Genomic DNA, 16,564 nt, shown 5'->3' on the forward strand with positions numbered 1-16,564 from the left:
TCTGATTTCAAGTTAAATCAACTTTTAGATGTAATCAATACGTTGGAGTATAAAGAAATAAATTTAGAAAATTGCAAAATAATTATTCAATCTGTTAAAATACCTTCAGGTAAAGGGCGGTTATATTTATCAAAACAAACAGTGAATAGAAAACAATGTATTATTACGATAAAAAATAATGATACATTATGCTTAGCAAGAGCCATTGTAACAGCTTATGCTAATTTACACCCTGAGAATTACACCACAACTCAGTTGAAAGATGGATTCAATAAAAGTCGAAAACTACAACAAATTCAAGCCAAAGAACTTCATAATAATGCTAATGTTGAAATTAATGATTATGGAAATTCTTTAGAAGATGTAAATAGCTTTGCATCACATTTAGATATTGAGATTAACATTATCGATTCTGAGCAGTTCAATGAAATCATATATACATCCAATAATGGTAAAACAGACAAAATTTATTTATACAAAACACGGAATCATTTTGATGTCATAAAATCAATGACAGCTTTTTTAGATGTAGCATATTACTGCCATTCTTGTAAAAAAGCTTATACGAGACGTGATAAACACAAATGCCCCCAAAAATGTCTATCTTGTTTCAAATATTTTCCAGATGGAAATAAATGTAATGGTAAAGACGTTACATGTAATCAATGCAATCGTGTTTTTCATGGTAATACTTGCTTCAAAAACCATACTAGTAACCGATCGAAAAAAGATAGTGATGATTCAGTATGTAGCAGTGTAGCAAAATGTTTAAAATGCAATCAAATCATACTAAAACCATATATTAAAATACATAAATGCGGTTTCAAAATGTGTAATAATTGTAATAAATATTGTGAAAGCAAACATGAATGTTTCATGAAAAAGATAAAAGTTATGGGTGGAAATTGCATCAAAAATAGCAAAAAACCATGCCGATTAAATAAAAACATTCTCAAAAAAGATTATTGCTACTCATGTAAAACGTATAATGAAAAATATTTATTTTTTGATTTCGAATGTACACAAAACACTGGAATACACGACGTCAATTTAGCTATCTGTCATGATTTCAATGGTAATGAATCAATCTTCAATGATATTAATGATTTTTGTAATGGAATTCTAAATGAAAAATATAAAGGATACACCCTTCTTGCTCATAATGGCAAAGCGTATGACAATCATTTTATACTAAAATGGTGTATAGATAATGGTTTCAAACCTTATTGTATTTACAATGGTGCAAAAATTATGATGATGGAAATTTCACAATTAAGAATCAAAATAATCGACAGCTTAAATTTCATTCAACAATCGTTATCATCGTTTCCTAAAACGTTTGGTTTAAACGAGTTGAAAAAAGGATATTTTCCACATTATTTCAACAAAGTTTGTAATCAAAAGTATATAGGAGAGATGCCTTCCAAAAAACATTATGGCTATAATCAAATGAAAACACAAGATAGAGAGAAATTTTTACAATGGTATAATGAGCGTGTTAATGAAAATTATGTTTTCGATTTCAAAAAAGAAATAATTGAATACTGTCGTTCGGATGTTGATATATTGAGGCGATGCATGCTAAAATTTAGACAAGATTTTATAAATGAAGAAAATATTGATCCACTAAAATACATCACAATAGCTGGTGTTTGTATGGCTATTTATAGAGGTAATTATATGGCTAAAAATACCATAGCTGTAGTTGATAACGTTGTTCAAACAGAAAACCATAGTGCAGTCAGTATTGCATGGCTTGATTACATAAGTAAGAAAAATAACATTAAAATTCAACATGCCTTGGAAGGTGGTGAAAAAGTTATCAATAACAAATTAAAAGTAGATGGATTTTGTGAATCTACAAATACTGTTTATGAATTTCAAGGTTGTTTCTGGCATGGTTGTCCAGATTGTTACAAGCCTGATGTAATCAATAATAAGAATCAATGCGATATGGTAACTTTGTATAATAAAACACAAGCAAAAAATAACAAAATAACAACTGCTGGTTACAATCTTATTGAAAAGTGGGAATGCAAGTTGAAAAATGACAAAAGTTTTCAAAAATATTATAAAAATGATTGGAATAGAGAAGTCGTCGCTCCATTAAATCCAAGAGATTCATTCTTCGGAGGTAGAACTAATAGCACAAAGCTACTTTATAAATTCAAAGATGATGAATACGGAAAATACGTAGATTTTTGCTCCTTATATCCCACTGTTCAGTTCTATAAAAAATACCCCATTGGACACCCTATAAAAATTATATCACCAGAAAAATACGATAAAAAATGGTATGGACTAATAAAATGTAAATTTTTACCACCAAAAGGGTTATATCATCCTGTTTTACCAGTGAAAATCCAATGCGAAAAAGCTGAAAAGCTAATGTTCCCTCTGTGTATATCATGTGCAAAAACAAAGCAACAAGAAAGATGCCAACATAGTGAAAATGAACGAGCATTTATTGGTACATGGACAACAGATGAGGTCAATAAGGCCATTAAAAAAGGCTATAAAATTATAAAAATATATGAGGTTTGGCATTTTGAGAAGTCATTTGATGATCTATTCAAAGGATATATAAAAAAATTCATGAAGCTAAAACTCGAATCAACAAAATACAATTTTAAAAATGACAAAGAAGAAATGATATTCAGAAATAAAGTCAAAACGAATTTAGACATTGAATTAGGTAAATTAAATGAAAATTCAGGTTTACGAGCTATTGCAAAAATGTGTTTAAACTCACTTTGGGGTAAATTTGGACAGAGAACCAACATGAATCAATGTAAATATGTAACTGATATAAATGAATTTTATCAAGTAGTTCTCGACGATACCATTGATAATTTAAACATGAATTTCATAAATGAAGAAATGGTACAGATGAGTTATACTTATAAAGATCAGTTTGTTGATAATAGCTATAATACAAATATCTATGTAGCATGTTTTACGACTAGCAGTGCACGGCTAATGTTGTATGAAAAACTAGACTATTTAGATAAACAGGTATTATATTTTGATACAGATAGTATTGTGTATATCGAATCCAAAAATGGTAAGACAATAGAAACAGGTGATATGTTAGGTGATTTAACAGATGAGTTAGACAGTGAGGTTATAAAAGGTACCTTTGTAAGCGGTGGCCCTAAAAACTACAGTTTCATATATGGCGATAATAAACAGAAATGTGTTATTAAAGGTTTTTCCCTTAATCATGAAAATTCACAAATACTAAATCACACAAATATGATTAAGATGGTTAAGGGCGATATCAAAGAACTCACATTAGTAAATGAAAATAAGATAACCAGACAGAGTAAACAAATTTTTAACAAATATGAGGAAAAAGTATACAGCTTTGGATATGACAAACGCACAATAAAATACATATCGGATAGCTGTATAGAAACATATCCTTATGGATATTAAAGACAAACTCATCTGTTTATCCTAGGTTTTGATTTTCATTATGTCAACGAGGTTTGTTTTAAACGCACTAAGATGCAAGATTTTTAAAAAAGAGTATAAGAGATTCATGAAAAAACGCATAAAAATAAAAACATACACTATATATATAGATAAATGACCAACATGAAAATAAACATGGAAAATTTAAAGAAAATATGTTTCAAAGCAGATACATTCAAAAATATGCCTGATGACGCAATAAACGCACTGAAGTATATCGTAACATTAAAAGAATTATCAAAACTCGGAGATTTGGTATATGAAAATCTAGACACTTTAGTATATTTAGAAAAAAAACTAAAACAAGATGGACATTGCAAGCCATTAACAAAATTATTAAATGAAGAAAATGAAACAAGTAAATACCTATGTAACATTTACAATGATTTAAACAGTGTATTATCCGACCTTGAAAAAGAAAAAATGAATTCAAAAATAACAAAAATCATAATCGTTTTAGAAGATAATTCACAACAGATATTCAGTACAAGAGATTTACCATGATAATAACAACAGCATAAAAACTCGGCTTGTTGAAAAGCACTGTATCCAAAATTTTGAAAAAGAGTATAAGAAGTTTTTTTTATTTTGAACCTAGGGTTGAGTTAGGGTTGGTTTTTGCTCCGCTTGGATCCAGTGTTGATTACAGTTTTGGAGTCATTTTTAAAAATCAGGCCTATTTTTCAGTTTTGTTTCTAGTGCTGACAGGTGCCATCGAGCAAAGCTCTCTTCCCACCAAGCACCTGTGCGATTACTCGCTTTTTTCATCCCCGGCTCGACTCCGTCTCACTGCCAAAAAAGCTATCGCGTATTGCCAGCACTGTATTCAAGATTTAATTTCCAGATTAGAATTCAGGCCAGTAAAAAAATAAAAAAGATTATAAGAATGTTTTCAGGCTTGTGTCAGTTGTTAAGATAAGGAGCAAATATAATATTTTATTATATTTGATCATAAGTTTCATGCATTTTATAAATAAAATACTATGAAACGCTCCGCTTGTAATCCAGGTTAGGTCCAGCGCAAAAATTCAGTTTTAGATCAAGCGCAAAAATTCAGCACTGGAAGTAGTATGTACTAAATCTCTGTGGCAAAAATTTTTGCCTCAGAGTGTAGTACATTACTACTTCTGTTTGGTCAGGACTTGTGCACACTTGCGTTGACTTGCATTCACTTTTCACTGGTTGAGATCAAATTTTGCACACAAGTTAACACAATTTTGTCACAGTTGGCCACCCAATACAAGTCAACGCATTTTTTGCAGTTTACTTCAAGTTCCGAATTGCACCTCGTAGCATTTAAAAATGACTTTTTAGCAAACGTGCGTGCACTTGCGACTAAACTCGCGTGTCCCTTTGGCCACCCAACACAAACTTGGGCCTATTTAAGTCCATCTGCGTTACCGTTTGGCCAGCGATTTATTATTGTGTTTGAATAAATCTTTGGCATAGCCTGGGCAATATCGGAAAAGAAATGTACGTTCTGTAATTTTTCTTTCGAAACGTTTTCCTCCGGGAAACAAACTTTGGCTTGAAAGCGGAGAGAGACGACGGTTTATACATATGTCTGCTGGTTTTGTACAAGCACCTTGCTATTCACCTTCCTTTTTCAACACGAAATAAGTGTGTTGAGAGGCTCTGGTGACTTGAGTAAACGCAATAAGAGACTGGCCAACCAAAAAACCTTTAAAGTTTAATTGAGCCAGTTCGAAAACAGGGGGTTCCGCTCACGACAGTCACTGGCTTATTTGAAATCTGATTTGGACTCGTTCTTCCCGTCTCCCGATAAGCTGTTTCTGGCGGAAAGACGCGTATTAAAAGCCGAACTCAACAACATCAAAACAGAAACTCGTCGTCAGCCCAACCAGTGCAACCATCTTGAGCCAAAACGACTCAATATGTCCCCAAGCCTGAATAAAACGTCCCAGCAGCAGGCATCAGAGACCGAAAAATTAACTTCGGTTTTGAAGCGAGCCCGGGAGCGGCAGAGGGCAACCACTTTGAACATAAGCGCCCAAGGAACTCAAAGTCCTTTGTATCGAAGGGCTACAGAGCTGTAAGAAAATCTAAAGCTACTAGAAGTGCAAGCGGAAAGTGCGAAAAGTCATCTACAAGAGAAGCAAAAAGCCCGGGAAGATTTACCAAATGCTTATGAGAGGCGGGGAAAAGTGTGTGCTGTATAATAACCAATATTCGCACATTATAGCGTGAACTTAAAGAACTTGAACAAAAGTATACGAAAGCAAAGAGCGACTACGACGTATTAAGCGCTTCCCACCAACGAGCCAAATCAAGTTTATTTGCTATTTATGCGGCCGCGTCTAAGGAAACGGAACCCAGCGAAATACTTAGATCATTTTGCTCTGCATGAATAGAGACTTGATGATTCTTCAGCGAGCGCGGCTGTGAAATATAGTTCCATTAGAGCGGTTTTCACTTGAGTGTCGAAAGTAATTTGCGTTTGCTTTGGTTTTGCATTACTACGATCAGTGATTGGTTTAAAAATCTCGCACCACTTTCTCAGCCAATCAGAACTAAAACCATAACCAATTGTGACTCGCTCGCGCACGTTTTCCCGCGCTTCGCGTCAGCTACATGTATTTGCTTCGAGTTTTGATTGGTTCCCTGGATTTTCTGTGTCCTTTGTGATTAGCCAGAGTAATTACTTTGGTTTTGGTTTTACGACACTCAATTGAAAACTGCTCTAGTTGTAAATTATGACTTGCGATTTCCAAGTGTTATCGACGAGTATAAACCTGGAATTGTTGACCCTCAAAGAAGAGTGCAGTAAACGGAAAAAGGAATGCATACAAATGGTAAAATTGTACTTTACTCATCTTATGCTGCAGTAAATTGCGTTTGATATGTTAGGTTGTGTTTTTATTTTTGCGCGTTTTCATTTCGGCTTTAAAAGTGCCGGGTCTGGTACACTGTAATTAGTTCAGACAATAGTTCATGCATTGACGGTTGTGATTGTGCTGTACAATCAAAGGCATCCTGTGGTGAGCTCGTGGAGTAAGTAAGACACCGGGTCAGGAACCTGATACCGTAGAATTCCGGTTATAAGCCCTGGGCTTATACAACTTCGTAAGGGGTTTTGGGTGGGCTTATAAGTGGAGGGGCTTATATCCGGGAGGGCTTATAAGCGGAATGAAAAAAACGTTTCGAAACGAGCCACGGGAGTGTTGATGGAAATACGTTTTTAAGTTAAAAACGCATAATAAAGCAACATTTAGCCCTGTTCAGTACTGTCATCTGGTAGAGGGGGGCTTATATCCGGGGGGGCTTATAATCGGATGTATTTTTTTGTTTCCAGGATGATGGGCCTATAACCGGGGGGGCTTATAAGTGGGGGGGCTTATAACCGGAATTTTACGGTATTGCGAATTACGAAGCGTATAGAGTGGTTGCAAATGCGGTTTAATACATTTTAAGGATTTTATGTTTTACGATTTTATTCGTTTCAGCTGTAGTTGTTGTTTTTTGATTGTTGTTCATTGATTAATACACTTTGCCAAATGGGAGTTTTGAAACCACCTTATTAGAAGAGTAGTTTATTCAAGAGAGACTGTAATACCAAGTAATAGTTTATTAACCCAAAGGGTCTTGACGGTTTAAGCGCGCACCCACCCCCTAAATACCTGCCTCCTTTACGGGAATTAGTTTTAACGCAGACGCAGTAAATTTAGACAAATAATAAGTTTCTGAAGTGAGCTTTTTTACATATAGACATACTGAGGGACAAATTTACAAATTAAAATACATATCAGCCACCATAAATTGCCCACGAAACAGACTTCAAAACAAAAATTAAAATTTACAAACTTGAAAAAAATACGAAAACGGAGTAAAAAGTCCCTAAAATATTTTTAAACGCGGGATTAATAGGTAAGTCTTCATTCTGTACAACTTACAAGGACATTAATACAATAACACTGTGGTATTTTCTTGGCAGAGGAAAGCAGTCATTTGAGATGAAAAAATATGTACTAATCACAGAGGCATATTCGAGAATTCGCTTTAAAAAACTAAAGAATGCCCGCCACTAAATAAAACGATAGCAAAGCTTTCTTCGCTTTACATCACTCTTGGTGTTAACAAGAAAATTTCTTTTTATTTTCAAAAGCTCTTTTTATTGTCTAGCTCTAGCTCTTCAAAACAATCCAAAATCAGCCGCTAAAAGAAAACAAATAGAGTCACCGTCCATAGGCGTACGGGCACCTTTGGACCTGGGGGGGGGGGGGGGGGGCGGAAACCTTATTGCCCGAAAAACAATGACATGCGTTGAAAGCGAATTAGAGAGGCATATAGAATGGACAACAAAACGTGCATTGAAATAGTTGTGCACCTTGCCTTCTTAAAGTTCTCTAATTAATTTCGTGGCGTTGTCCGTAGATGTCAATGCACAACCTCGTTCCCAGCGTCTCTCATCTTCCCGCCCCCAATGCACTGAATCCTTTTTCTTCGGAAATATTTTATTTTTTCACTCTAGTTCAGAAAAAAATTAAAGTATTTTTGGGGAGCCAATTTGCATTGTTTTCGCCCACTTGAAAGTTATAGAAAAGTGGTTAAAACATTCAGGCGTAAATGGGTTCAAACATTTCGTTGAAAGTTTTAGGCTAGCCATTAGAACTAACTAAACGTTTGGGTCAAAAGCATTATTAGAGCATTCGCTTCATCACATCTGTAACAGCTTTGTTTCAAAGTATTACACTGGATCCACCATGCGCAAACTCTCAAGCTATGGAAAATCCTAACTTCTGGTCGCCCTCGCCAATTTTCTACTCACTTCAAAATGATTACAACTGAATCAAACTGAGGGGTCAGGCAGAATTTTCGACAAAAATCGAATATCATTATAGCAATTTGCGAGAGGAAACGAAAGCAGACAAGATATGGTATGCGGTATGAGAAATTAACACTTTTGAACCACAAAATTTGGTATATTTCCAATACTTTTCTGCTGATGTAATTCGTTTTGAACATAACTTTGAGATTTGTCGGCTTATTTTCAATATTTTCTCTGGCTTATTGCCCATATTCTGAGCATTTTGCCCGAAAATTTTCGTTTGATTACAGACCGAATTGAACTCCACTCAGTCCTATAACCATTTTTAATCAGGCCACTCAGTAACATTAAATATTTTGCTCTCAATTTTCAATGATTTGTGAAAACTTATAACCTAAAATCTAAAGGTAGATGGAAACACAAAGGAAACAAATGAATGAAACAACACCACCAAATGATTTATATTCCCTTTATTCTCTTGTACATTTCTTATACCCTGCTACAACAATAAACCGCAAGTCAGGCAAGATCGATCCCCAAGCACTTTGTCTTCTTTTTCTTTCACACGTTACTGCACTCAACTGAAAGGAAAGAGTTTCAATAAGTTATTTTACCTACACATGAAATCTATGTTTCACACTCCTACACCTCAACACTCCTTTAATTTCTGATGTCAAACATAAACAACGAGAGCATCATTTCTGTCGTGGTCGGAGTGGAAATTAATAGTTGTTTGATTTTAGCGTGTTATATGTGCATTAATGTTCGTGCCTTGGCTTATAAAGGAAAGCATCTGATTTTTATTATTATATTTTAGTTCTACTAGCTAAGATCCTCATCTTTCGCAGCATGCAAGTGTTCTTTGTCTCTATTATATTTCTAACTTTTCTATTACTTACATGCAATCAAAACATGTCTTGGGGCACCACTCGACCATGAAGTCATAGAACGTCGCACAATAACCATAAGCCTTATAAAACTGGCATGAACTAGTATCCATCACGTCGACGCAGTCTCCTTCATTGTCAAGAAAAGTTAGTAAAATATTAGTAGAACCTGGAGCAAAATCACCTCCCCAAGACAGTATAAGATGGGTGAGGGGAGGAGGGGGGGGGGGTGGGGGAGAGTTTAAGTTAAGCAGCATCGCTTGGTCCAGAAGATTCGGTGGTTACCTGACTAAATGACGTAAAATACGTCAAGCATTAGTAAAAAGGTCCTCGTTTACAATAATTATGCTATTTTGCATTTTACTTTTTTCATATGACGTGACAACATATTAAAAATGCTCGGTGTGTAACCAGGCATGTTAAAAAATTAGTAAAAAGGAATTAAAAAGTTGACACTGGCTAAAAAAAAGTATGGGCGTTTCGGCCACTACTGTAGCCTTCTTCAGCAAAGATATAAAATATGCAAATGTTTAACGGCCTCCTGCAAAAAAATATGTAACCGATGTGGAACCGAAGAGACTTTCTATTGTAGGGTTAAAGTGGGTCTGAATGATGTTTAATTGAGAGTTGAGATTTGGTCAAAATTAATAAAGCTGTAACCTAAGAAATGGCGCATTTTTATTTTGTCAAAGCTGAGAACTGTGATCTGCAAAATTTTCTGAGCTGAGAAACCGCCGAACATTTCCAGATAGCTAAGATTCTAGCAACTACATTTAAACCCTTGTTAAATTGCAAACTGAACGAGGGCAATGGAAGGAATCGACTTATAACCGTGCTTAAAATTGCTAATCTGAAAAACAAATGCCTAGGCTACCGCGCCACTTTTCCTTCTGTATATAAATAAATAGTAGACTTACCGGTAGTAGTGGAATCCGTGGGGGCTGGATCCGTCACTTCAGTAGTGGAAATCGGAGAGGAGGTTTGCGTCGACCCCATGGTCGTGGACTTTTGCGTCGTCACTCTACCCGAGTGAGTTGAAAGCGTGGAGGTTGGCGTCGAGTTTTCAGTAGTGGAATTCGTGGGGGCTGACGTCGAGTTTTCAGTAGTGGAATTCGTGGGGGCTGACGTCGAGTTTTCAGTAGTGGAAATCGTGGGGGCTGACGTCGAGTTTTCAGTAGTGGAATTCGTGGGGGCTGGCTCCGTCACTTCAGTAGTGGAAATCGGAGAGGAGGTTTGCGTCGACCCTACTTCAGTTTGCGTAGTCGTCGTGAAAGTAGAAATCGTGGGGGCTGGCGTCGAGTTTTCAGTAGTGGAAATCGTGGGGGCTGGCGTCGAGTTTTCAGTAGTGGAATTCGTGGGGGCTGGCTCCGTCACTTCAGTAGTGGAAATCGGAGAGGAGGTTTGCGTCGACCCCATGGTCGTGGACTTTTGCGTCGTCACTCTACCCGAGTGAGTTGAAAGCGTGGAGGTTGGCGTCGAGTTTTCAGTAGTGGAATTCGTGGGGGCTGGCTCCGTCACTTCAGTAGTGGAAATCGGAGAGGAGGTTTGCGTCGACTCCATGGTCGTGGACTTTTGCGTCGTCACTCTACCCGAGTGAGTTGAAAGCGTGGAGGTTGGCGTCGAGTTTTCAGTAGTGGAATTCGTGGTGGCTGGCTCCGTCACTTCAGTAGTGGAAATCGGGAAGGAGGTTTGCGTCGACCCCACTTCAGTTTGCGTAGTCGTCGTGAAAGTGGAAATTGTGGGGGCTGGCGTCGAGTTTTCAGTAGTGGAATTCGTGGGGGCTGGCGTCGAGTTTTTAGTAGTTGAATTCGTGGGGGCTGCCTCCGTCACTTCAGTAGTGGAAATCGGGAAGGAGGTTTGCGTCGACTCCATGATCGTGGACTTTTGCGTCGTCACTCTACCCGAGTGAGTTGAAAGCGTGGAGGTTGGTGTCGAGTTTTCAGTAGTGGAATTCGTGGGAGCTGGCTCCGTCACTTCAGTAGTGGAAATCGGGGTGGAGGTTTGCGTTGACTCAGTGATCGTGAACTTTTGCGTCGTCACTGTACTCGAGTGAGTTGAAAGCGTGGAGGTTGGCGTCGAGTTTTCAGTAGTGGAATTCGTGGTGGCTGGCTCCGTCACTTCAGTAGTGGAAATCGGGAAGGAGGTTTGCGTCGACCCCACTTCAGTTTGCGTAGTCGTCGTGAAAGTGGAAATCGTGGGGGCTGGCGTCGAGTTTTCAGTAGTTGAATTCGTGGGGGCTGGCTCCGTCACTTCAGTAGTGGAAATCGGGAAGGAGGTTTGCGTCGACCCCACTTCAGTTTGCGTAGTCGTCGTGAAAGTTGAAATTGTGGGGGCTGGCGTCGAGTTTTCAGTAGTGGAATTCGTGGGGGCTGGCTCCGTCACTTCAGTAGTGGAAATCGGAGAGGAGGTTTGCGTCGACCCCATGATCGTGGACTTTTGCGTCGTCACTCTACCCGAGTGAGTTGAAAGCGTGGCGGTTGGCGTCGAGTTTTCAGTAGTGGAATTCGTGGGGGCTGGCTCCGTCACTTCACTAGTGGGAATCGAGGAGGAGATTTGCGTCGACCACGTGATCGTGGATGTTTGCGTCGTGGGAACCGGGGGGGCTGGCGTCGTCACTCCACCAGTGGGAACCGTGGGAGCTGGCGTTGTCATTCCACCACCAGTGATTGGACCTGTTTGTAAATGAAACGATTGAGTCCCCCTCTAATAGTATTCTGAATCGCCGCACTACCTTCCCCACATCTAAACTAAACCTTTTCCAGAAATATCGGAAATGTTTTTGTGTTGAAAGACGTCTGCGTTCGCAGGCTGTGATACTGCTGTGATTGACAAATTTTCCCATTCTTATCGTTATTGGTGGAAAAAGAAATTTTCCACCACAAACAAACCAATCGTAGCGTGCGTGCGTGATACGCAATCCGCTGGTCACTGTCAAGATTGGGATTGCGAGTCTCTCTTGAGCCCGCAAAAATAGCTATTGATGTTTTTCTATTACTTTCCACCGTATAATAAGTACCACCCTCATGATTTTCTTACCATACAAAGCTTGAATCCCAGCAATGTCATCCGAATGAAGCTGCATGTTTGGATCGTAGTCTGGGTATAAAGGGTACATGATTGCCCCTTTGATGTCTGTGTGATCCAGGCCTAAAACGTGTCCAAACTCGTGCACCGCCACCCATAAAAGATTGATACCACTGTTGCTCTCGTGTGTAAAGGTTTCGTCCTCATCAAAATGACATCGCCCGTGCGGAGGGTCAAACACATGCGCCAGGGAGCCGCCGGGTCCATCGAATGGTGCATCGCAAGTGCTTTCCGCACTGGTACCATTGTGAGTGTATCTCCCAAAGCTAAGTAAAGAAAAACATTTACTCATAAATTACGAGCACGAATATGGCTTATCAAAGAACAGCTTTAAATTTAAATATTTTATAGTTCCACTTAAGTTTAGAAGGTCTTTGTTTGTTTTGATAGTGGCTGGTTTAATGTGATTTTTAAAGTAACTTGACTGTTGCAATCTATGATAATCGACTAAAAAACTCAATCAGTCAACTCTCTTTAGTGTATATATGATAAATGCAAATGCGGCCTTACACTACTGAAGACCTGAAAAAAATTTTCAGGCTCTGAGCGGGAGTCGAACCCACGACCTTTGCGTTGCCAGTGCAATGCTCTACCACTGAGCTATCAAAGCCACATGAGAGCGGTCGTATATGGGTAATCCCTTTATGGTGGACATGATACTCGGCCCAAGTATATGTGAAATAAATGAATGTATGTCCAGCAGTAGCAATGAAATATATATATGATAAATGCAAATGCGGCCTTACACTACTGAAGACCTGAAAAAAAATTTTCAGGCTCTGAGCGGGAGTCGAACCCACGACGGATGACATACATTCATTTATTTCACATATACTTGGGCCGAGTATCATGTCCACCATAAAGGGATTACCCATATACGACCGCTCTCATGTGGCTTTGATAGCTCAGTGGTAGAGCATTGCACTGGCAACGCAAAGGTCGTGGGTTCGACTCCCGCTCAGAGCCTGAAAATTTTTTTCAGGTCTTCAGTAGTGTAAGGCCGCATTTGCATTTATCATATATATATTTCATTGCTACTGCTGGACATACATTCATTTATTTCACATATACTTGGGCCGAGTATCATGTCCACCATAAAGGGATTACCCATATACGACCGCTCTCATGTGGCTTTGATAGCTCAGTGGTAGAGCATTGCACTGGCAACGCAAAGGTCGTGGGTTCGACTCCCGCTCAGAGCCTGAAAATTTTTTTCAGGTCTTCAGTAGTGTAAGGCCGCATTTGCATTTATCATATATATATTTCATTGCTACTGCTGGACATACATTCATTTATTTCTCTTTAGTGTATTAAGATCGCTTAAGGACTAAAACTACCTTCGGGTAGGTGGAGCGCTTTTCATCTCCGATCACAGCTAAGCTGTCACATGGTTGCAGGCAGCTCAATTCAGCTGCCAAAAAATGACAATCGTGACAACAATACCATGACATGACTGACTAAGTTTGTTGAAAGTGACCAAAACCTGAATTTGCCCACACCTCTAGCAAGCCCGCCATTCAATGCGTGACCCTGGGCTCCCTAGGGCTTTTAGGTCTTTAACTCAGCTACCCAGCACAAGCTTCCGTGACGCCCCCTTCTCCCCACCCTTCATGTTTCCCACGCCTCCAAGCACGGTTCCCGGAAACCACCTTTTACCTTTTATTAAATCAGTGTAGATATTCTTTATATATACCTAGATTACTCATACTACCTATTTTGACGTCGGCCTCATCGGGGCTACCGACTACACTGAATGTCAACGCAGATACGTCCTTCCACATCTGCAGTGCATCAGCAAATATCTGCCTTTGCTGATCCTGTGTTACATAGATAAAGGGAAATATAGTTCAAAAAATGCTCCTCAGATACGTTTGCACCATCACGACACCTAAAGAACGCCTTCACTTCAAATTGTACTTACAGGTAGTAGGTCCTCGAGCTCGCCCGGTTGGACATAATAAGTCACGTGGGTCTTACCAAATTTTGGTCCCGATGTAACGTATCTGCGCCTACGATCGCCTCCAACCGGATCACTCATACCGCATCGAGGCCTTTTCATGAGGCGGATGGTCGAGTCATCCAACTTGTCGCTAACCGGGAGACCAAAGAACTCTTGAAACTTTCTGATGGCCGTAGACACATCAAGCTTGCCACTTCTAGTGGGCGATAGGTATTCGTATCGGTTTAGAAAGTTCTGAAAGAATAATTATCATGTATGCTTCGGTAAAGTTAAACTAATAGCGGTCGTAGTGAATCTCGCGGCATTCAATAGGGTTTATACATTTACGTCTCGATCTCTATTCTGTGAGTGGCAGATAATTGTGTTGTCGTGTGCGATCGAAAAGCTACAAATTGTCTTCTCATTTATTCCCTCAATTTTTCGCGAACCCGAATTACGGGAAACTTGCTACGCAGGCTAACCAACCTACAGAGTGTTTTATTTAAAAAAAAATCCATTTGTTTTTCTTTCATTTTGATCGCACCTCCGACTACGAAAAATAGAAAAAAACAGTGGATAACGTTAATGCGAAAAATAAAAAAAAAATGCACGGAATATCCAATAAAGAATTATTCAATAGAATATCGTGACGCGAAAATAATCAAGGAAATAAGTAAAAGACAAACGCTTTAGCAACGAATGAAGGCCCCATTCAGTGTTCCAATTAATAAAAAAGTAGTTTCTCTTACAACAGAATGCAAGTTATATTCGTATTTTGTGTGCCAGAGGCATAACAAGATAATTATTAAATGGAGTATTTAAGGCTCTCTTTTCTCATTTGCTAAAGCTGCGAATTTAACTGGGATACTTTTTCATGCATTTAAAGGATATCTCTGCGATAACGGCGCAATGAAAAAACATGTTTTCTTTAATTTGTTTTTGGCCTCTTGACAGTAGAAAGAAATAAAACCTGTTAAAAGAAATTTTGAAAGAAATTTTAAATTGTCCTAAAAACGACTTCTGCTAAAAATATCTGACGAAGTTGTTCGATATATTTCACCGAGATGCTTTGATGATTTCAAATCACTTCCTTCAACACAACAATTTAAGAATCGTGGATGTGCATTAGAAAAAAAATGTGATTTACACTGGTTTTGCCTAAATTGAGCGAAGCTCTTCCTCCTGAAGACAGGAGAACGAAATTTGTTAACTTTACACCAAATGGTTCAAAACAATTAAAACTCGGTCATTGAAAGTAGGAAACATGTTCAACTACAAAAGGCTTATTTAAGTACAAGAGTATTGAAAATGTATTTCAAGTTCAATACATACCACGGCCATAGTTTGGTCGTCTTCGCAAATCGAAACCTCAGCGAGGAAGGATAGCAAAAGCAAGGCAGCCAACATCTTCATGATTCTTCTGAGCAAACTCCAATTGGAATTGAGCATTCTGGAAACTGGCCCACTTATTTTATAGTCTGTGGTAGCTTTACAAACTGCAAAACACTTCTATTTTGTAAATACCTATAGGCTACCTTGTTACGTTTTTCATAATGCATGTATGTGCAAGTACAATATTCTACTCACGTACCAGCTAAAAGCGTACGTGTTCTTTGTGTAACCAAAAAGAAACTATTACAAGATAATTTCCTTTGGCAGCTCCTCAAATAAATCTTTTGTGTCAGGCTTTTAGCTCAGTATATACGACTACAGGTTTGTTTGCATGTACTGGTAGAAAATATTTTTAAAACGTTATATAGCATTTGCCTCATTATAACTGTTTTAACCTTAGGGTATTCACCTTGCTTGTGCTAGACGAGGTGTCTATGTTGACAAACTCTGTTGACTTTAGAAGACGCAATTACAGGCTGGCCAATCAGAAAGCTTTGGTTCCCACGACTGAAAGCAACTTGAGCAGAATAAATTATGTCGAGAATAGCTGTGGTGCGTTTTCATACTTTTTCGCATTATGGGGTCGTGAAAATTTAGGGAACGCGAAACGAAAAAAAAATAAGGAAGGTGTTAGACTGGGGAAAGGAAGAATAAGCTCTTCCAGCAAACCGAACGATTTTGAAAAACGCCCACCAATTTTTTACGGTTAAGTTCATACAAAGATTGACAGCTTGGCAGTGGCGATAAATTTGATTTTTCGGTGAGCCATAACGGCACCACTTTTAGTATTTTCAATTGGTTTTTAAAGAGCCAAAACACTCAAGATGTTTGGACCGATAGAATTTCTTTTTGTTCGGCTATAACGTATGTGTTGACACTTTGACTGTAACCTTAATTTAAATTTCAGATCACTGGTAAAAGATCATATCATCGGGTGCTAAATGTAGCTTAAATGTTTTTCTTTGAACCAGTAAATCTTGAAAATTCACTTGGAACTAA

The 16,564-nt window shown here is 38.3% G+C and overlaps 1 protein-coding gene and 1 non-coding gene across 2 annotated transcripts; both read right to left on the reverse strand.

Annotated features, from left to right (window-relative positions):
* Positions 1-8,718: 8,718 nt before the first annotated feature.
* On the reverse strand, positions 8,719-16,322 carry LOC144636565 (uncharacterized). The gene is made up of 9 exons (XM_078495804.1): positions 15,506-16,322; positions 14,156-14,428; positions 13,928-14,051; positions 13,572-13,645; positions 12,655-12,668; positions 12,187-12,521; positions 10,068-11,822; positions 9,163-9,280; positions 8,719-8,844 (listed from the first exon to the last, which is right to left on the reverse strand). The coding sequence occupies exons 1-9, from the start codon at positions 15,620-15,622 to the stop codon at positions 8,841-8,843; spliced, it is 2,814 nt and encodes a 937-aa protein (XP_078351930.1). The 5' UTR covers positions 15,623-16,322; the 3' UTR covers positions 8,719-8,840.
* Positions 12,773-12,844, reverse strand: Trnaa-ggc (transfer RNA alanine (anticodon GGC)). The gene has a single exon. It is a non-coding gene; the product is annotated as a tRNA-Ala (tRNA).
* Positions 16,323-16,564: the final 242 nt, after the last annotated feature.

Source organism: Oculina patagonica, chromosome 1 (genome assembly GCF_052425735.1).
Source record: "Oculina patagonica isolate OP01 chromosome 1, crgOcupat, whole genome shotgun sequence".
Lineage (NCBI taxonomy): Eukaryota > Metazoa > Cnidaria > Anthozoa > Scleractinia > Oculinidae > Oculina > Oculina patagonica.

Bases quoted from the DNA above. Each gene is read 5' to 3' on its own strand.
- LOC144636565 (XM_078495804.1), bottom strand. From the start codon at position 15,622: ATGCTCAATTCCAATTGGAGTTTGCTCAGAAGAATCATGAAGATGTTG. The intron at 13,646-13,927 runs GTATATATAAAG...ATTTTTTGGCAG, and splicing joins AGGTAGTATGAGTAATCTAG to CTGAATTGAGCTGCCTGCAA. The intron at 9,281-10,067 runs GTAAGTCTACTA...TTGACAATGAAG, and splicing joins CACGGATTCCACTACTACCG to GAGACTGCGTCGACGTGATG.